The following is a 20,900-nucleotide window of genomic DNA, read 5'->3' as shown; positions in this document are numbered from 1 at the left end:
GAAAGACTATTAAATAAAATACACACGAGGCACAACTCAGGCATGGGAGAAACAGAATCTAGCTTTTCTTACGTTTAACCCTCTAATAATACTTGTGTGAAGCAGCAGATACAGCCTGTTGTCCTGAGGTATATGTGGTTATTCTATCTACAAACCAGAGAGGGTGGCACAGGTCACAAGCACCCTGTCAAAATTGAGCTCCTTGTGTCTGTAAGGGGAAAGTAATTTAAAAGAATGCAACCACTAAAAAAAGAAAGACCATTATATAATATTAAATAAAAAGAACACAATTTAGGGTGGGAGCCGTGGCTCATGCCTGTAATCCTAGCACTCTGGGAGGCTGAGGTGGCAGATTGCTCAAGGTCAGGAGTTCAAAAACAGCCTGAGCAAGAGCAAGATCCCATCTCTACTATAAATAGAAAGAAATTAATTGGCCGATTAATATATATAGGAAAAATTAGCCGGGCATGGTGGCGCATGCCTATAGTCCCAGCTACTCGGGAGGCTCAGGCAGCAGGATTGCTTGAGCCCAGGAGTTTGAGGTTGCTGTGAGCTAGGTGGACGCGACGGCACTCACTCTAGCCTGGGCAACAAAGCGAGACTCTGTGTCAAAAAAAAAAAAAAGAGCACAATTTATATGACCATCTTCAATACAAATAGCTATAAATGTACATAAAGAAGAGTAAAAGAGGATGAAAAACAGCTAACTTATGAATAGGAAAGCAGTAAAATGAAAGAAATAGCCATTCCTACTATTTTCTTTACTTCTAAAAATAATAACACAGGAAAACTAGAACTAAAAACAACAGGTTCTCAAATGCCTGTTGTCTCTTTGAGTCTTCCCAACACAAAGAAAAATATGTGACAATCTGAATAGTGAGGTGCTATTTTAACTGGAAGAGAGGCAAGTCTTACTCACTTTGAACGTGGTCATTTTTCATCCAACTTCTCGGAATTTGTAGAGTCCAGAGTTATGCAGTTTGTGGCAAGGCGGTACCTGGAAAGTGCCACAGATGTCAGAAAAACATACAAGAAAGGGTGGTCTGGGATGCTGCCCACCAACACAGATGTGTATTGTGGATTAGCAGGAGAATATTCAGAGCAGCATTAGTCATAATAACCCCAAAGTGTAAACAACCAAAATACTTTATCTATAAGCAAACAGATAGGCAAAATGTGCCATATCCATATAATGGAATCTAATTTGGAAATTAAAGGGAATGAAGTACTGACTCATCCTACGACATGCACGAACCATGAGAACATTATACTAAGTTAAAGAAGCCACTCACAGAAAACCAGATGTTGTATGATTCTATTTCTGTGAAATTCCAGAGTAGGAAAGTGAATGCGGTGAAAAAGTAGGTAGGTGGTCCCTGCATATGTAAGGTGAAAAAAGGATGAACAATAAGCAGCCATGCAAAGTCTAACTGTGGGATGAAAATGATTTAAAGTGAATTATGGTGAGGGTTACTCTTCTCAGTAAAGTTCCTAAAGATCACTGAATTGTACACATACTATGGATGAATGTATGGTATGTAAAATACACCTCAATAAAGTTGGAAAAAATAATTGCTTAGCTACATGTCATTGAAATCGAGGTCAGATTCTGAGTCTATGCTGATAGAATACTTATATTTAAATGAATGAATAAGCAAATGGAGAAGGGGAAGGTAATCTGTACAGTAGAATGCCCACTAATAAGTGGATGTCTCCATAAAAAACTTTATTAAGTAAAAAAAAGTATTAAATAGTAACTTTACAATGGAGAAACCTGACATAACTCTGGCCAGGTGAACAAAATTGAGATCTGCAATAATAGGACAAACTGACATTATTGGCCCCTGTTATTCTGCAATGAAAAGGACCCTTCACCAACAGTGGACGGTGGTATCCCCACCAACAATGCATAATCTGAACCTAAACGTGAAATACATCAGACAAACTCCAAATGAACATCTTTCTCTAAAACAACCTCCCTATACACTTGAAAAATATCAAGGATAAATAACAAGAGTTTAAAAAAGGTTATGATATCCTTCAAGACTAAAAAATACTTTGAAGGGGGGTAAAAGTGGGGATGGTTAATGGGTACGAAAATATAGTTAGAGCTGGGGGCGGTGGCTCACGCCTGTAATCCTAGCACTCTGGGAGGCCAAGGCGGGTGGATTGCTCAAGGTCAGGAGTTCAAAATCAGCCTGAGCAAGAGCGAGACCTCCGTCTCTACTATAAATAAAAAGAAATTAATTGGCCAACTAAGATATATAGAAAAAGTCAGCCGGGCATGGTGACACATGCCTGTAGTCCCAGCTACTCGGGAGGCTGAGGCAGGAGGATTGCTTGAGCCCAGGAGTTTGAGGTTGCTGTGAGCTAGGCTGATGCCACGGCACTCACTCTAGCCTGGGCAACAAAGTGAGACTCTGTCTCAAAAAAAAAAAAAAATATATATATATATATATAGTTAGATGGATAGGGTGAACAATATTTGACAGTACAACGAAGTGACTATAGGCAACAATAAGTCATTATACTTTAAAATAACTTAAAGAATGGAATTGGAATCTTTCTAACACAAAGAAATGATAAATGTTTGGGGAAATGGATGCCCCAATTACACTAGATTGGATTAATACACATTGTATGCCTGTATCAAAACATCACAGGTATCTTATAAATATATACAACTATTAAGTACCCATAATAATTAAAAATAAATAATTTTAAAAAGATAACAGAAACATAACTATTATAAAAACAATATATAAAATTAAACTTTGAATGAGATTGTATGTGGAGAGGGAGCATGGGCATAGTTATAAGGACTTAAAACATAGAACAAAAGTAAATAGGAAACTACACATTGGATAACATGCCATCTAATGTTATCTAGAACTATCAAAAAGATAACACTATTAACTACTTTAACTAGTGGGTTTTTTGTTTTTTGGGGGGGAAGGGACAGAGTCTCACTCTATTATCTGGGCTAGAGTGCCATGGCATCAGCCTAGTTCACAGCAACCTCAAACTCCTGGGCTTAAGCAATCCTTCTGCATCAGCCTCCAGAGTAGCTGGGACTACAGTCATGTGCCACCATGCTGGGCTAATTTTTTTTCTATATTATTTTAGTTGGCCAATTAATTTCTTTCTATTTATAGTAGAGATAGGGCCTGGCTCTTGCTCAGGCTGGTTTCGAACTCCTGACCTTGAACATCCGCCCACCTTGGCCTCCCAGAGTGCTAGGATTACAGGTGTGAACTACCACGCCTGGCCGGTAGTGTTTTAATAGACATCTCATATTTAATGTTACATGAAACTCTGCAACCAGCCCTTTCTAAATGCCTCTTACCAAGATACCCCATGATTACCCCAGAATGTGGGCTTCCTTGCTGCACAAAAGCTACAGTAAGCTGTGTCTGGTTACAGGTATGTTCCTGGTGACATTTGCTGATGGGGAACAACAGAGCAAACAGGCAGTATGTAAAAAATTTGTAAATTTGGGTAAGAGTATATGAGAATTACTTATATTATTTTTGCAACTTTTCTATAGGTTTCTAATTCTACAAAAATTAAAAGTTCTAAAATATCAGGAAATAGTCATAGGAATAATAATACTTGTGAAACTAATAAGGATGAACATGATATGACAGTTCACTAGTTTATTTTCTCTTAACAGTGTTTGGAAATTCCCATAGTTAAATGGATAAGGGGAAGATACATTTAAAAATGATAAAAATTTAGTTAAAATATTCATAAATAAATACAGAAATATACACAAAGAGCAACTAAAAAGAAATGCAAAGGAAGCTTAACAATGACTATCTTTCCATCCTGGATCTATGAGTGATTAAAAAAATTTTTTTTCTAGGCCGGGCGAGGTGGCTCAAGCTTGTAATCCTAGCACTCTGGGAGGCTGACGAGGGCGGATTGCTCGAGGTCAGGAGTTCAAAACCAGCCTGAGCAAGAGCAAGACCCCTGTCTCTACTATAAATAGAAAGAAATTAATTGGCTAACTAATATATATATATAGAAAAAATTAGCCGGACATGGTGGCACATGCCTGTAGTCCCAGCTACTCGGGAGACTGAGGCAGAAGGATTGCATGAGCCCAGGAGTTTGAGGTTGCTGTGAACTAGGCTGATGCCACGGCACTCACTCTAGCCAAGAAGTCACGCCTTGCAGTTCTCTTTAAAAAGTAAGGCTGGGGAAAGAGAAAGCTGTGAAATACCCCATGTCGCCATACTCAATAAAAGGTAAATGCTCCCCTCCCTTCATGGAGGATGGATGCAACCCTCTCCTTCCTAATAAGAGGTCAGAAGAAGGAGTCCAGGATTATCCAGCGTCCTGCAGCGATCAGAGAGAAGGGACAGGGCCACCGCAGCTCTGACACCAAGCAGGAGACTTGACCGCTTCCAGGCAAATTAACAATAAGAAGAGGTCTCTACTCATCATGTTACAGAAACTGTTTTAAAGCTTTCATTTTAACTATCTCATTCAATTATCAAAACAATTTTGTTATAATAAGGTGTTCCTGGCCGGGCACAGTGGCTCACGCCTGTAATCCTAGCACTCTGGGAGGTGGGGGGGGGGGATCACTCGAGGTCAGGAGTTTGAAACCAGCCTGAGCAAGAGCGAGACCCCTGTCTCTACTATAAATAGAAAGAAATGAATTGGCCAACTAATATATGTAGAAAAAAAAACAATTTAGCCGGGCATGGTGGTGCATGCCTGTAGTCCCAGCTACTCGGGAGGCTGAGGCAGCAGGATTGCTTGAGCCCAGGAGTTTGAGGTTGCTGTGAGCTAGGCTGACGCCACTGCACTCACTCTAGCCTGGGCAACAAAGCGAGACTCTGTCTCAATCAATCAATCAATCAATCAATAAATATAATAATAAGGTGTTCCTACTATCCCCATTTTAAAGAACAGTAATGGGAGTTACAGGGAGATTAAGTAACACCCCAACGCTACACTGTTAACTGGCCTCACGCGTGGGGTGGAGAGAGGCGGATTGAGGGAGCTCAGAGTCAGGAAAACCCTAAAACCAGGCGAGACGGGACAAGACCAAGCTCCAAACTTCCCCGGGGACGCGAGGATCACCCCAAACACCACAGGGCTGCGCTTCGAGATCGCAAACCGCCGCCCTCGCACCTCCAAACCTCCACTCTCCGTCGAGACTTCCTTTCCCCTAAATCGATCACCAATTCGGTGAGGATCCAAAGCGTAGATCCAGGAAATTTAGATAGGCCTGGCCTGCAAGATTCAGGACTCCCCCAAACTACCACTGACAAGAATGGTGGTAAACTCACACTCTTGGAGCGGAAGAGCCTGGGACGCCGCAGAGCGTCTGGACTACACTTCCCAGAACTCCGTGTAGTCCTCTTGAGCGAAAGCGGCTGTAACGCCACAGAGCCTTTGGACTACACTTCCCAGAATTCCCCGGATCGCTCCGCTTTAGTAGAAGCCGACGGCTACCACAAGGAGACTGTGGAGCATAGTTTTGTGAATACTGCAGGAAAAACATCCGTAGTCTCACCCATCTAGGGAAGTTTCGCGAGTACCCGGAGCTCCTTGACTACACTTCTCGCATGCCCAAGTGGAACTAATCCATAATGTGTTTACTGTTAAAACTGAGAGTTGGGTTATTAGCTCTCCATGAATCCCCAAAAGAAAATGTTTAATATGAAGCTGTGCCCCAAAGAGTTAAAGAAAAAACAGGGACTAACAGAAAATTTTGAGCTTGCAGGATGGCAGATAAAAGAAACAACTTGTTGAAATGCTGAAACACCCTGAGCTTGTAAAATAATAACTGGCTGAAATTGGTTGGAACCAATATGGCCAACTTGAGTCTGCACAGAGTGAGATTGCTGTTGTCACAGCCCAATTTCTGCTGCATGTTTCTGTCAACAGAAAAGAACCCAACTTCTGTAAAATAATTTAAACAAGTTTATTCTGAGCTGAATATGGGCCATGGCTGCCCAGAGAGCCACACCAAAGAAGCCTTGAGCAAATGGTCTTGCCGTGGTTGGGATACAGTTTGGTTTTATACCTTTTAGGGAGACAGGAATTACATGTAAAGTCATTAATCAATACATGGAAGCTGTACATTGGTTTGGCCCCCAAAAGCATGACATCTCAAGCAGGGGATAACAGATTATTGGTGGGTCTAAAGGTTCTTTGATATAATTGGTTGGAGAAATGAAGCTTTGTCTAAAGTCTTGGAATGTTTTCAGATAAAGAAATCTTAATCAGAGACAAACCACTGGACATATTTAAAAATAGAAGACTTGCTGGAGTGTTTTATCTTTTGTCTTATATAGCCTTAGGCCTGTTAATGAGTTACAAAGAATATCTCAAAGAAGAGAGGCATGCAGAGGCATGCCGAGTGCATGCAGAGTGGCATGTCTGTCTTCCCTTATGGCCAGCAACTCAGCTTTAGGGTATTTCTGGGATCCCGTTGACCAAGAGGGTGTCCAATCAGTCAGCTGGCAAGGAGCTTAAGATCTTATTTTCGTTCACATTTCATACTAATTCACCCTGAATTTGTACATGTGACCCATGAAGAGACAACTGCCTGTGCTTGAAGACTTTCCAGACCTCTCCTTTCCTTCCACCAATTACCAGCTAATCCCACAAACTGTTAATGAATCTACAAGGGGGATTCCCTGTTGCTCTCCCCACAGAAAGCTAATTACTGAGACAACGAGGATTGTCAAGGAGGAAAGGATTTATTACAGTGGACCTGTCTACTGGGAGGGGGAGGTATGGATTGCCTCGAATCTGTCTCCCTGCTCAACAGGGTCAGGGGTTTCCTGGAGGTGAAATGAACAACGCATCAGAGGAATGAGCATCATCATGTTTGGGGTGGAGTGCAGTGAGAAATCATGCCAGTATATCCATTCCATGATGAAAAATGGTATGTAAGTTCCTTCCAAGGTGGGGATTTTAGGATTATAATGAGCTAGGGCTTAATATTGGTCATTCTTTTAGCCTTGTGTGTAGGCTCAATGGGTCCTTTGGCACAATCTGTGGTAGGGTGTTGCTTATCTAGTGTTCGCTGGACAAACAGGTGGTGTAAAGCTTTGTAGTTATCTCGTGGCTGCAAGAAGGCTCTGCTGTTTCTGGGAAAGAAACTCAAAAGGGAATATCTCAGTGCAACAGAAAGTTATAAAGTTCTGGTCAGCAAATCTTACTGGCCTGGGAACTTGAAACATAAGAGAACTATAAACAAAAAAAAAGCTATAAAAATGTTTTCTTGGGCTGGGCACAGTGGCTCACACCTGTAATCCTAGCACTCTAGGAAGCTGAGGCAGGAGGATTGTTTGAGCTCAGCAGAGCAGCCTGAGCAAGAGTGAGACCCTATCTCTACTGAAAATAGAAAAAATTACCTGGGCGTGGTGGCATGCACTGTAGTCCCAGCTACTCAGGAGGCTGTCAGGAGGATCACTTGAGCTCAGGAGTTTGAGATTGCTGTGAGCTAGGCTGACACCTTGGCAATGTAGTCCAGGCAACAGAGCAAGATTCTGTCTCCAAAAAAAAAAAAAGTTTTCTTGCTTATGGAGCAGGTTGCAGAATTACCATATGAATCAATAATTTCATATGGCAACAAAACAAATACTTGTCCATGAATGTTTACAGCAGAATTATTCACAACAGACAAAAGGTGGAAAAAAACCAAATGTCCATCAATGGATGAAGTGATAAACTATAATATGAACATAAAATAAAATATTATTCATCTATAAAAAGGACTGAAGAACTGATATATGCTATCATGTCAATGAACTTTCAAAGCACCATGCTAAATGAAAGGAGTCAGAAACAAAATGTTCCATAGCATATGATTCCATTTATATGAAATATGCAACATAGGTGTTCAATAAGACAGAAAGAGGCCGGGCGCGGTGGCTCACGCCTGTAATCCTAGCACTCTGGGAGGCCGAGGCGGGAGGATTGCTCAAGGTCAGGAGATGGAAAACAGCCTGAGCAAGAGCGAGACCCCGTCTCTACTATAAACAGGAAGAAATTAATTGGCCAAGTAATACATACAGAAAAAATTAGCTGGGCATGGTGGCACATGCCTGTAGTCCCAGCTACTCAGGAGACTGAGGCAGGAGGATTGCTTGAGCCCAGGAGTTTGAGGTTGCTGTGAGCTAGGCTGACGCCATGGCACTCACTCTAGCCTGGGCAACAAAGCGAGACTCTGTCTCAAAAAAAAAAAAAAAAAAAAAAAGGGTTCCATCTCTGCCTGACGTCAGAGCGGCCTCAGCTGTTGCCTGGAGATGTGTCCCTGAGTCATTTGGGAGCTCCAGGGCTCTGGGGCTGTGAGTCACGGTGGGGTTCTGGCCTGCCCTTTCAAGCCATTTCAGGGGATGGTCCTAGGATCCTAAGAGCAGAGGAGGACTGACCAGGCTGAAGAAACCTCCATCAGAAGCGAACAGTCACACAGGATCGATCACCGCCTCCTGGGTGTGTATGTGTTTCCCAGAAAGTTATCACCCCAGTGACTTGAAGACTGGACTGCCTGTATCCCTGTGGGCTGTGCTGAACCCCACAGCCTCAAGAGCAACCTATGTACCTGTGTGTGTGTGTGTCTCTTTGAGTGTTTGTGTGTTGGCTGGTGAGAGGAATGTGTCTGGTGCATCGGAGCGGGGCTTTTTTCTAGTCTTCCAGTGAGCCTCTCCCTGCAGATTGGCTTGGGCTGTGTGGCTGGGTATAGTTCGTTTTCCTCGGGGTTCCTGTCTGCGTCTGTTTTTGGCTGGTTGAGCTGGGAGGCTGCTTGAGATGGGCAGGGGTCAGCATGGATTTGTTTGGGTTTATACTACTTGAAGATCATTGAGCTTTTTGGATTTACAGATAAACATCTTTTTTTTCAAATTTGAGAAGTTTTCAGCACTCATTTCTTTAAATAAGCTCTCTGTCCCTTTCTTTCACCTGGGACTCCTATAATGCATACATTGGTCCAACTGATGGTGTCCCCAATGTCCTTTGACCGCTGTTCACTTTTATTCATTCCATCTCTTTTTGCTGCTGAGATACAATAATTTCATATGATTTTTCTTCATGTTCACTCTGGCTATGTGAAATTTATCACCAACATGGATTCTGTGATAAACTATAAGATATGAACTCAAACTGAAGTGCTAACCAAGTCTCTTGTTTTTAATGTTTCTCCCCTCAGATAGCTTCCCACATTCAAATCATGTTTCTCCACTGTGTTTACAGTGATGTCTCTCAATAGACTTGAGCTGTGAGCTCATGGCTGTTAAAACAAAGTGAAGACTTTACCACACACATCACATTACTAAGGTTTCTCTCCATTGCAGACACTCTGAAGTTGAAGACTTGAGACCTGGTCAAAACATATACCATACTCCCCACATTTCCATGGTTTTTCTCCCATGTAGATCCTTGGATTCAAGTGATCTACTAATCCCACTTTTGGGTATATATCAAAAGGAAAGAAAATCACTATAGTAGAGATATCTGTAGTCCCATGTTTACTGCAGCACTATTCACAATAGCTAAATATGGAATCAACCTAAGTGACCATCAACAGATGAGTAAAGATGTGGCATAAATACACAATGGGATACTATTTAGCTATAAAAAAGAACAAAGGCTGGGCGCAGTGGCTCACGCCTGTAATCCTAGCACTCTGGGAGGCCGAGGTGGGCGGATTGCTCGAGGTCGGGAGTTCGAAACCAGCCTGAGTGAGACCCCGTCTCTACTAAAAATAGAAAGAAATTAATTGACCAACTAAAAGTATATATACAAAAAATTAGCCGGGCATGGTGGTGCATGCCTGTAGTCCCAGCTACTTGGGAGGCTAAGGCAGGAGGATTGCTTGAGCCCAGGAGTTTGAGGTTGCTGTGAGCTAGGCTGACGCCACGGCACTCACTCTAGCCTGGCCAACAAAAGTGAGACTCTGTCTCAAAAAAAATAAATAAATAAAAATTAAAAAAAAGAACAAAATTCTGTCATTTGTGATAACACAGGTGAGCTTTGGAGGAAATTATGTTAAGTGATATAAGCCAGACACAGAAACATAAATACTATTCTTACTCATATGCAAAAGCTAAAATGTTGACATCATAGCAGTAGAGAGTAGAATAGAGTGATTATTAGAGGTAGAGAAGGGTGCATGGGGTAGGGAGGATAGCCAGAGGTTGGCTAATGGATACAAAAGTACAGCTCATTAGGAGGAGTAAGTTCTAGCATTCTACAGCAGTGCAAGGTGACTACAATTAACAACAATTTTGTGTTTATTTTCAAATAGCTAGAATAGTAAATTTGGAAGTTTTCCCAAACAAAGAAATGATAAATATTTCAGGTGATGGATATGCTAATTACATTGATTTGATCATTACATATCATAAATATATATAATAATTATGTGTCATTTAAAAATAATGATAAAAGCATATCAAGATTCAAGCGTCTCTTATAACCTTTCTCACAGTCTTCGCATTTGTATGGTTTTTCCCCACTATGGTCTCTTTGCTGGTCTTTAAGGTATGAACTATGCACAAAGCTCTTCCCACAGTCCTCACATTTGAATGGTTTTTCTCTGCTGTGGAGTCTCTGATGAGTTAGGTGAGTTGAGGCCCATCTGAAGTCCTTTCCACACTCCTCACATTTGTATGGCTTTTCCCCAGTGTGAACTCTCTGATGGGAATGAAGTTTTGAATTCTCAGTAAACCTCTTCCCACACTCTTCACATTTGAATGGTTTTTCTCCACTATGGAGTCTCTTATGTCTCAAAATACCTGAGGCCCAGCTAAAGCTCTTCCCACATTCCTGACAATTATAAGGTCTCTCTCCTGTGTGGACTCTCTGGTGCAAGTCAAGATTAAACTTACTAATGTAGCTCTTCCCACATTTCTTACATTTGTATGACTTTTCTATACCGTGGGGTCTGTGATGGGAATTGCGCCGTGAATTCGTATAAAATCCCTTCCCACATTCAAATGGTGTTTCTCCAGTATGGATACGCTGATGTCTCGACAGACTTGAGGACCATCTGAAGCTCTTTCCACATTCTTTACAATGATATGGTTTCTCTTCAGTGTGGTACATATGATGCTTACAAAGATCTTGCCTACAAGCGAAGCCTTTTCCACACTCCTCACATGTGTATAGTTTCTCTATGTGGACCATGCAATGATTATTAAATGCTGATCTCTGACCAAAGCTATTAATATTATCACATGTATCATATTTGAATGGTTTCTCTCTTGTGTGAACCATGGAATGTCTATTCAGATTTGATCTACTATGGAAACTCTTACCACATATATCACATTTGAATGGTTTCTCCCCAGTATGGATTCTCTGATGTTCCTGAAACTGGGAATCATGAATGAAGGCCTTTCCACATTTCTCACAATTACAAGGTTTCTCTCCTGTGTGTAATTTGCGATGAACATAAAGTCCTGATCTATGACTGAAGCCTTTCCCACATTGCTCACATTTAAATGGTTTCTCTCCAGTGTGAACTTTCCGATGAGTTTGCAGATGTGAGCTCTGACTGAATTCCTTACCACACACATCACACTTATAAAGTTTTTCTCTCATGTGGGCTCTCTGATGAATACGAAGAGCTGATCTGTAACAGAAACACTTTCCACACTCATCACATGTATGAGACTTCTCTCTTGAGTGTAATTGCTGCTGAAGATCAAAGACAAAGAAATCACTGAAGAATTGTTTATGTTCTTTACACTGGTAAGTTTTCTGTCCTATGTGAATAAGAGATAGTCCTGCCTCAGTCTGATAGGGCACATCACCTTGTTTGGAGAACTGATAGCTATTTATCATGGAGTCTTGAGACCTGGTTAAGTCACTTGCAATTTGTTCCCAGATCTGTTGGCAGGACAACTCTTCATGCGGTCCTGCTTCTGGAATAGTCTCCATCTCAGTTTGGACCTTGTCTGCTATAAGACACAAAATTATTAATAAAACAGTAGATAAATGAAGCCTTTGTTTAGTGTTATCAAGATTTCACATTAAGGACATGGCATAAAAATTTCATGAATACAGAAAATGTGCAGTTTGTGTTTTCTAAGCTCGACATGTTCTGTGGTTTGCATCAGACCAATTTAGAACCATACCAAGTCTGATATTTGAAATATGTGGTAGAAATAAAAGACTTTATTTAAAGAATTAATAATATGATACATACAGTTAACCTGTTATTATTTCACTAATTTCCTAATATAAAACCCTGCATGGTAAATTATGTAAGTCATAAAATCTAAATCAAAAAGAGCTTTAGGGTGGGAGGACTTCAAGATGGCTGACTAAAGGAACCCAGCACTTGACTTCACAAAGAAGAACCAAAATAATGAGTGAGTAGATTATAACACATCGAATAGCATCTAAGAGAGATCACTGGAATTCAGCAGGGAGGTGACAGGAAACATATGAGGCATGGAAGGAGAATGAAGCAAGGCAGCTGTCCTGGCTATCATTGGCTGACAGCCCAGAGAGGCTCCCCAATGCTACAGAAGGTTAAGTAAGAGTTCTCCAGAAGTTTACATTCCCACCATGGACTCCTGCAGTCCTAACCATGGGACAACCCTCAACCTCATATCCACTGAGGCTAGTATAGGGAATTGCTTGGGGTGAGTGCAATGGCACTGCTCCAGAGAGGGACCTCACACCGGGTCCCACACAATTCCAGAGTTTCAAGCAGCTGCATGATGGCACTATCTTTAGAGCCCCACCCCCACCAGACTGCATCTTGCCCTGGGATCCAACAGCCCCTGTATCTCCATATCCCTGGAGCCCCACTGACATCACCCCACGATTACCCAGAGGGTTGCAGTAAAGCTACACCAGTTGGACCCAACAGTATGGCAAGTCCCCAGCACTCTAGGCCAAACAGTGCATGTCCTACACTCTGGGGAACAGGGTGGGGGGTATAGCACACCGGGAAGGCTGCCCCCCATACAAAGGGAGCCAAAGTATGCACTCATCAGATCTTGACAGCTGCTTGCCTAGGGCAGCTGCCAACTAACAGCAACCCTACCCCCAGCATCAGGGCTGCAGCACACTTGTACGTGCCCCGAGGAAAGAGTTTCCCTGTGTTCTGCTGCTATTGCCTCTGCCATCAAAGGATGCTCCCTAGAGGTTTGGGGCCTGGGGAATGTTCTGCACCACCCACCACAGCCTATGCCCATGTTTGGCCTTAGGACAGGCCTGCTCCGCTCAGTGCCACCTCTCCTAGTGCTCTCACTAGGAGAGCCACCCAGGGGCCTAGGGATTATCAGTGCCATATGTTGTGTCATACAAAAACAAGAGATCTGACAAAAACCCAGGCTGTCTGCCACTGGTGTAGCACGCTATTTGGGGGCTTAGGATAACCCTGTCCTCTCTTTCAAAGCCTACACCTGTACACACCACTGAAAAGCTGTCTGGCACCATGGCCCCCACTGCCCCAAGCACACTGCCTAGGGAACAGATGGGAGGGTGGGAGAAAGGCAACCAGCTGGGAAGGGCAGTTGTTATAAGCCAGGAAAGAGGTTAGACAACTTAGACCACCACAAGGGAAATGAGAATGGACAGAAGTAAACAGAAGAGTCACGTACAATAACACACAGTTGCTTGGTTCTTACCTGAATCCCCTTCTCTATGGGTTGCTGCCTTCATCATCCAAAACTTTTCTTCACTTAGGAAGTGGAATGTGTCTCGTGGGAATAGTTGATGCTCTGTGAACATACAAAATACATGCTTAAGCCCAACACATTCTAAGTAAAAACCAGCTAAAATTTACTGGAAATTTAAATTCCCACTGAATACTCAGACTTCAACATCCTAGGATAAAAAGTCAGTCCTGAGGCCGGGCGCTGTGGCTCACGCCTGTAATCCTAGCTCTTGGGAGGCCGAGGCGGGCGGATTGCTCAAGGTCAGGAGTTCAAAACCAGCCTGAGCAAGAGCGAGACCCCGTCTCTACTATAAATAGAAAGAAATTAATTGGCCAACTGATATATATATAAAAAAATTAGCCGGGCATGGTGGCACATGCCTGTAGTCCCAGCTACTCGGGAGGCTGAGGCAGAAGGATCACTCAAGCCCAGGAGTTTGAGGTTGCTGTGAGGTAGGCTGACGCCACGGCACTCACTCTAGCCTGGACAACAAAGTGAGACTCTGTCTCCAAAAAAAAAAAAAAAAAAAGTCAGTCCTGAGACCTGATGTTCCATTACATAGGGTGACTATCCTCACCCAGTGAAAGCAGGTTTCTGAAGTTCTCCAGCATCACATCTCGGTACAGCTTTCTTTGGGCAGGTTCTAGCAGACCCAGCTCCTCCTCGGTGAAGATCACAGCCACGTCCTTGAATGTCACTGCCTCCTACAACATCCAATATACATAATATCAATCTTATGACCAGCGATTGCTGGGAGAGAGGTGGTACTGCACAGGCAGAAGGGATGGGTGTGAAGGTGTTCTGGATGTTGAAAGACATAGGTCAATGTATAGATTTCCCACTCATTCTATCTGTATCCTCACAATCACACATACTGATTTTCCTGAGCTCCACCAAAAGTGAAACAATGAAAGAGAAGTCCTGTACTTTTACTTTATGCACTCCTTGAGTCTACTTGTGAGTAATCCTTTAAGATTTAAATGCTTTGTTTTTGGCTATACATATGTAAGTTTTAATGAATCTTGCCAATTGCCAACATAGAGTAATGAAGTCCCAACTGTACTTGATAATGTCCATTATCTTCCTCTTTCAAATTTGAACCCTGGGTGTTACTACTTTTAGTATGTGGCAAACTAACAAATTTATGGTGACCTTTGTGGGACAGCTATGCAGTGGTTCCTCTGCACACTCAAGGCAAAAACTACAATCTAAAGTAGTGAGATGGAATTTTAACAAGAGAAGCAAGCTTTACTTACCTTGAATGTTGTCATTTTTCCTCCTACTTTGGGGAATTTGCAGAGTCCTGAGTTATACAGTTCCTGGGAAGGCAGAATCATGCCTGGAAAATACCACAGAAGGCAGAAAAAGTGACATGAAAGGGTGGCCAAGGAAGATGCTGCCCACCAACATGGATGTGTATTGTGGATTAGCACGAGTGCTCACAGCAGCATTATTCACAATGACCCAAACTACAAATAATAAAAATACCCTCCTAGGGGTATACAGATAGACAAATTGTGGCATATACATACAATGGAATGTTATTCATCTATTAAAAGGAATGAAGGACTGAGTCATGCTACAACATGCATGAAGACTCGAAACATGTGAAATCAAGGAAGTCAGTAACAAAAAACACCACAGATGGTATGATTCCATTTATATGAAATGCCCAGAATAAAGAGAGAAAGTACATTACTTGTTGATGGGGTTTGGAGTAAGAATGAGAATTGTAAATGCGCACAAGGAGTCCAATTAGGAGACAAAATTATCTAAATTGAATTATGGTGATGGTTATTCCACTTCACAAAATTCCTAAAGTTCAATAAATTGTACACATGAAACAGGTAAATGCTATGATATGTAAAATGCACTTGAATAAAGTTGGAAAAAATAATTGTTAATCTATATGCCATTTAACTCAACAAAAAGACTCAATTCTGAGTCCATAGTGATAGAATATAATTGAACTAATGAATGAATATAATGGGGAGAAGTAGAAGCTCATTTTTACAGCAGAATGGCCATTAATAATATATCTCCCTATAAGGAACTTTATTAGTATCATTTTTTTGTTTTGAGACAGGGTCTTATCACCAGGACTAGAGTACAGTGGTGTCATCATAGCTCATTGCAACCTCAGACTCCTGGGTTCGAGTGATTCTTCTGCCTTAGTCTCCTGAGTAGCTGGGACTACAGGGGCATACCATTACACCTGGTTAATTTTTTTATTTTAGAGACAAGGTCTTGCTATTGCTCATACTGGTGTCAAACTCCTGGCCTCAAGTAATCCTCTGGCCTCATACTCTCAAAGTGTTAGGATTAGAGGCATGAGCTACTGCTCCTGGCCAAAACTTTCTTATTTTCTTAAATAACAAAGTCACTTTACAGTGGACAAATCTGAAAGACATCACTTTGGCCAAGTGAACAAAGTTGAGATCATTAATGAAGGGACAAACTGATATCAATTGTCCCCTGTTATGTTGCAATGAAAAGGATGCCTTACCACTTCTGTGGTATTCCCACCAACAATGCATAATCTGAACCTAAATGTGAAATAGGTGAGATAAACACCAACTGAACATCTTTCTATGAAATAAATTGCCTATACTCTTCAAATATACCAAGCATAAAAGGACAAAAGATGTGGAATCCTTTCAGATTAAAGAAGACTAAAGAAATGTGACAACTAAAGGCAATGTATAAAAATTGGACTTTGAACAAGCGTTGGGTTGAATGGTAGAATATGGGACATTTATAAAAACTTCCAATGAAAAACAGAACAAATTTAAATGTGAAAGCCCAGATTAGATAACATGATATTATATGTTATCTAGCACTATCTAATAGAGAACACAATTAATATTAGTACTCTTCTAATAGATATCTAATATTTGATAGATAATATTCTCTAATATTACATCTAATATTATCTAAAATGTTATGTGAAGACACCCCATAATCACCCTGTATGCGGGCTTCCTTGCTGCAAAGAGCTACATTAAGCTGTCTCTGGTTACAGGTACGTTCATGGTGGTATCTGGATAACAGGCATCAGCAAAGCAAATAGGCAAAATGTAAACAACTGGCAAATTTGGGTAAAGAGTTTATGAGAATTTCTTATACTGTTTTTGCAACTTTTTTATAGTGTTGAAATGATATAAAAAGTTTTAAAATATCAGGAAGGATAGCTTCTCAGCCTTTTGGCTAACTAAGATCAAGTGTAAAATATCAGGAAAGAATCATAGGAATATTAACAATGGGAATAATAAGGATAAGCATAATAAAACATACCAGTTCACTAGTTTATGGTCTCTTGGCATTACCTGGAAATGTTCATAGTTGAACAGATAAAAAGAAAAATATTAAGAAAAATATGATGAAAATTCTGTTAAAATGTTCTTAATATATAAATGTACACAAAGAAAAACTAAAAAGAAACACATTAGCTTAACAGTTGCTATCTTTACATTCTAGATTCATGGGTAATTAAAAAATTTATTCTAGTCATATTTCCCTAATTTCTGAACACTCCACAATGATACCTTTCCACAAAAACATGAAATATTTGCAATAAGTGAAACAAAATAATTGACACAATTTTATAAAACTCTTAGACAATTCCAAGGCCTGTTAGCCTTCCTAGCAAGATCCCCTCAATCAAGTCCTAACTTAACTTTGCCCATTTGATTCCAGCTAGTTCCTATGCCTCAATAAAAATGTATTCAAGAGATTATTAACTCGGGCTCAGAACCCAGAATGCTTACAGGCCAAACCCAGCTTCACTTCTTCTTCTTTTTTTTTTTTTTTGAGACAGAGTCTCACTTTGTTGCCCAGGCTAGAGTGAGTGCCATGGCATCAGCCTAGCTCATAGCAACCTCAATCTCCTGGGCTCAAGGGATCCTCCTGCCTCAGCCTCCCAAGTAGCTGGGACTACAGGAATGCGCCACCATGCCCAGCTAATTTTTTCTATATATATTAGTTGGCCAATTAATTTCTTTCTATTTATAGTAGAGACAGGGTCTCGCTCTTGCTCAGGCTGGTTTTGAACTTCTGACCTCGAGCAATCCGCCTGCCTCGGCCTCCCAGAGTGCTAGGATTACAGGCGTGAGCCACCGCGCATGGCCCAGCTTCACTTCTTACTAGTTGGGTGACTATGGGCAAATAACTCATTCTCTCTCTGTCTCATCTTGAAAATGGAAAAAAGCAGTACCTTTCCACAGAGCCACCGTGTAGCATTAAGTGCACTTAATAAAGTTAGCAATTAAGTCTTGATGATTATCAATATCCATGCCAGAGAACACATATTACACATTCTCAGCTGAGGTGAATATATCTGTAAAATAAAAAAGCCAAGTACCACTTACGTAGAGCGTTGCTTTCAGTAACCAAGAAGTCACTCTGTGTAGTCCTCTTTGTAAAGTCAGCCTGGAGAGCTGTGAAATACCCTGACCTTGTCGCTGCCTTTGGTAAAAGTTAAATGCTGCCTTCCCTATGTGGAGGATGGAAGCAACCCTCTCCTTCCTAAAAACAAACAAATAAGAAAACAAAAACAGGGTCAGAAGGCATCTGGGATTATAAAGTGTACTGCAAAGGTCAGAGAGAAAGCCCTGGGCCACAGTAGCTCAAGCTCTGACCCCAACCAGGATACCAGACCGCCTCGTGGGAAATTAAGAGATCACCACTCAGCCAGACGCGGTGGCTCACCCCTGTAATCCTAGCACTCTGGGAGGCCAAGGCGGGTGGATCGTTTGAGCTCAGGAGTCCGAGAATGGCCTAAGTAACTGCCAGACCCATCTCTATTAAAGATATAAAGAAATTAATTGGCCAACTAAAAATATATAGAAAAAAAAATTAGCCGGGCATGGTGGCACATGGCTGTAGTCCCAGCTACTCGGGAGGCTGAGGCAGGAGGATCGCTTGAGCCCAGGAGTTTGAGGTTGCAGTGAGCTAGGCTGACGCCAGGGCACTCCAGCTTGGGCAACGGAGTGAGACTCAGTCTCAAAAAAAGAAAAAAAGAGATCACCACTCATCATTTAACGGGACTGTTTTGGGGGCTCATGGTCGTACTACCTCTTTCAGTTTCCAAAACAATTCTATCAGGTGGTTCTAAAATCTTCATTTAAAAAACAAGGTGAAGGCCGGGCGCTGTGGCTCACGCCTGTAATCCTAGCTCTTGGGAGGCCGAGGCGGGCGGATTGCTCAAGGTCAGGAGTTCAAAACCAGCCTGAGCAAGAGCGAGACCCCGTCTCTACTATAAATAGAAAGAAGAAATTAATTGGCCAACTGATATATATATAAAAAAAACTAGCCGGGCATGGTGGCGCATGCCTGTAGTCCCAGCTACCTGGGAGGCTGAGGCAGAAGGATCACTCGAGCCCAGGAGTTTGAGGTTGCTGTGAGCTAGGCTGACGCCACGGCACTCACTCTAGCCTGGGCAACAAAGCGAGACTCTGTCTCAAAAAAAAAAAAAAAAAAAAAAAAAAAAAAAAAAAAAAAAAAAAAACAAGGTGAAGTAACACCCCACCTTTATGCTGTAAGAATGTGACCGCTTAAGTCGGGTGGAGGGAGGCAGACCGGGCGTGCTGACAACCCAGGAAACCCTCAAAACAGGCCAGACGCGACACGACCCAGTCACAACAAACTCCGTCCTCACCGCCCGCCAATCCTCCGGAGAACTGCTCCAAACGCAAGAGGGCTCCGTCGCCAGGAACAAACACCGCAGCCCTCCGCCGAGACTCCTTTTCCCCTTAGTCAAATTGGGTCGTCGCGAGCACCAAACACACCCGGAGACATTCTGAAGGACCCAAAAGAAACGGAAAAAATCTCAAACTATCAAGCACGGTAGCGCCGCAACCCACGCCCGGGGACCGGAAGTGCCCGCGACTCCACAGAGCGCCTGGACTACACTTCCCAGAATCCCCCGGCCTCCCGCCTGCGCCAAAGCGCCCGGGATACCGCGGAGCGTTTGGTCCAACTTTCTCTGAATGCCAAAGGAAAACGTCCACAGTGTCACCTTCCAAGGGGAAGTGTTGTTAGACATTTTGGCTACAGTGTGTAAAAAAAAATAAGAAAAAAAAAAAGAAACCAAGGGGAAGTGTTGTGACTACACTTCCCGCAATGCCCAAGGGGTACTAATCCCACAGCCCCCGAGCGCCTGGCCAGTACTGTGGACTGTTAAACCGAGAGGCGTCCTTTACCTCTTCCTGAATCCTCGATCGAAAATACTGTATAGACACAGCTTCCTGAAGCCTAAATGCCCCCAATTATGACAGGAGTATTATTGGAAAGGGAACAAGCGAGGAGATACAGTCTTCAAGGAATTAATGAAAGTGACTAGTCAGCCTTTCAGTCAGTAGATGACTGAAAGGAGGCTAATGGTTAGCATAAGCTGACAATGTGAGGCTAAAAACTAAGAGTTTAAAAGATGGACAAAGTAGAGTGGCTTGGGAGGGGCAACGAGGAGCGTGCAAGGTGCCACCTGCTCCAGATGCTCTGATACCACTGGTTTGGCAGGAAAAACCACCACCACCATTTGAGAGGGCCAATGGGGAAGCTATATCCTCATGTAAAAACTCTTACTACATTTAAAGTTTTCATAGTATTAATATTCCTACTTTAGACGTAGAAACACCAAATTTCAGATAAGTTAGTACAGTGCTTAGTATCTCGACGCAAGTATAACCATTGAAGAGCTTGGCATTATTATCAGTATGTGGCTCAAAGCTTATGATTTACTGCAGTAGTACGGAGGAGGATTCTGGAGGTGAAAGAGCACGTTTTACTGAAGCAGGAACAGGAGCGCGAGCAGGAGTAGGGCAGGCACCAGGGCTGGGATCACCACCATCCAGGTGGTGAAGCGCAAGACCCAGGTTCTGCAAAAGCAGGCTGATGATGCAGAGGAGAGAGCCAAGCGCCTCCAGCGGGAAGCGAAGGGAGAAAGGCAGACCGGCTAACAGGTTGAGGCTGAGGTGGCCTCTTTGAACCTGTAGGATCCAGATGGTTGCAGAGGAGCTGGACCGTGCTCAGGAGCGCCTGGCCACTGCCCTGCAAAAGCTGGAAGAAGCGGAAAAAGCTGCTGACAAGACAGAGGTATGAAGGTGATTGAACACCGGGCCTTAAAAGATGAAGCAAAGGGCCAGGCACAGTGGCTCACGCCTGTAATCCTAGCACTCTAGGAGGCCAAGGCGGGTGGATCGTTTGAGCTCAGGAGTTTGAGACCAGCCTGAGCAAGAGCGAGACCCTGTCTCTACTATA

The 20,900-nt window shown here is 42.5% G+C and overlaps 3 protein-coding genes across 6 annotated transcripts in view; 1 reads left to right on the top strand and 2 right to left on the bottom strand.

Moving 5' to 3' along the window:
* LOC105869482 (uncharacterized) overlaps window positions 1–20,900 on the bottom strand; it is a 56,715-nt gene that overhangs the window by 7,015 nt on the left and 28,800 nt on the right. The window contains exons 1-2 of one of the 3 annotated variants that reach the window (XM_075993160.1): window positions 5,146–5,298; window positions 920–997 (exon numbers count right to left, since the gene is read on the bottom strand). The exons of 1 other annotated variant lie outside the window; for it this stretch is intronic. In XM_075993160.1, coding sequence (XP_075849275.1) covers window positions 920–934 — 15 coding nt within the window. In that variant the 5' untranslated portion in view covers window positions 935–997; window positions 5,146–5,298. Of the gene's footprint in view, window positions 1–919; window positions 998–5,145; window positions 5,299–20,900 lie in introns of those variants that run through there. One more of the 3 variants, XM_012761314.3, reaches the window with a different exon arrangement.
* LOC105869478 (uncharacterized) lies at window positions 10,003–19,579 on the bottom strand. 2 transcript variants are annotated; one of them, XM_075993157.1, is made up of 6 exons: window positions 19,300–19,579; window positions 18,004–18,167; window positions 14,900–14,982; window positions 14,221–14,347; window positions 13,614–13,706; window positions 10,003–11,930 (listed from the first exon to the last, which is right to left on the bottom strand). In XM_075993157.1, exons 3-6 carry the CDS (start codon window positions 14,978–14,980, stop codon window positions 10,387–10,389), a joined length of 1,845 nt encoding a protein of 614 aa, XP_075849272.1. In that variant the 5' UTR covers window positions 14,981–14,982; window positions 18,004–18,167; window positions 19,300–19,579; the 3' UTR covers window positions 10,003–10,386. The 2 variants fall into 2 exon arrangements, with proteins under 2 accessions (XP_075849272.1, XP_012616749.2); XM_012761295.3 differs by having other exon boundaries at window positions 18,011–18,167; window positions 19,300–19,578.
* LOC105869489 (tropomyosin-like) overlaps window positions 20,535–20,900 on the top strand; it is a 1,529-nt gene continuing 1,163 nt past the window's right edge. Inside the window, 2 exon segments of the mRNA XM_075993377.1 lie at window positions 20,535–20,602; window positions 20,734–20,790. Coding sequence (XP_075849492.1) covers window positions 20,535–20,602; window positions 20,734–20,790 — 125 coding nt within the window.

This window comes from Microcebus murinus, chromosome 16 (genome assembly GCF_040939455.1).
Source record: "Microcebus murinus isolate Inina chromosome 16, M.murinus_Inina_mat1.0, whole genome shotgun sequence".
Taxonomy (NCBI): Eukaryota; Metazoa; Chordata; class Mammalia; order Primates; family Cheirogaleidae; genus Microcebus; species Microcebus murinus.
Note: the sequence above shows the minus strand (reverse complement) of the source record. Positions and strands in the feature narration are given on the sequence as shown.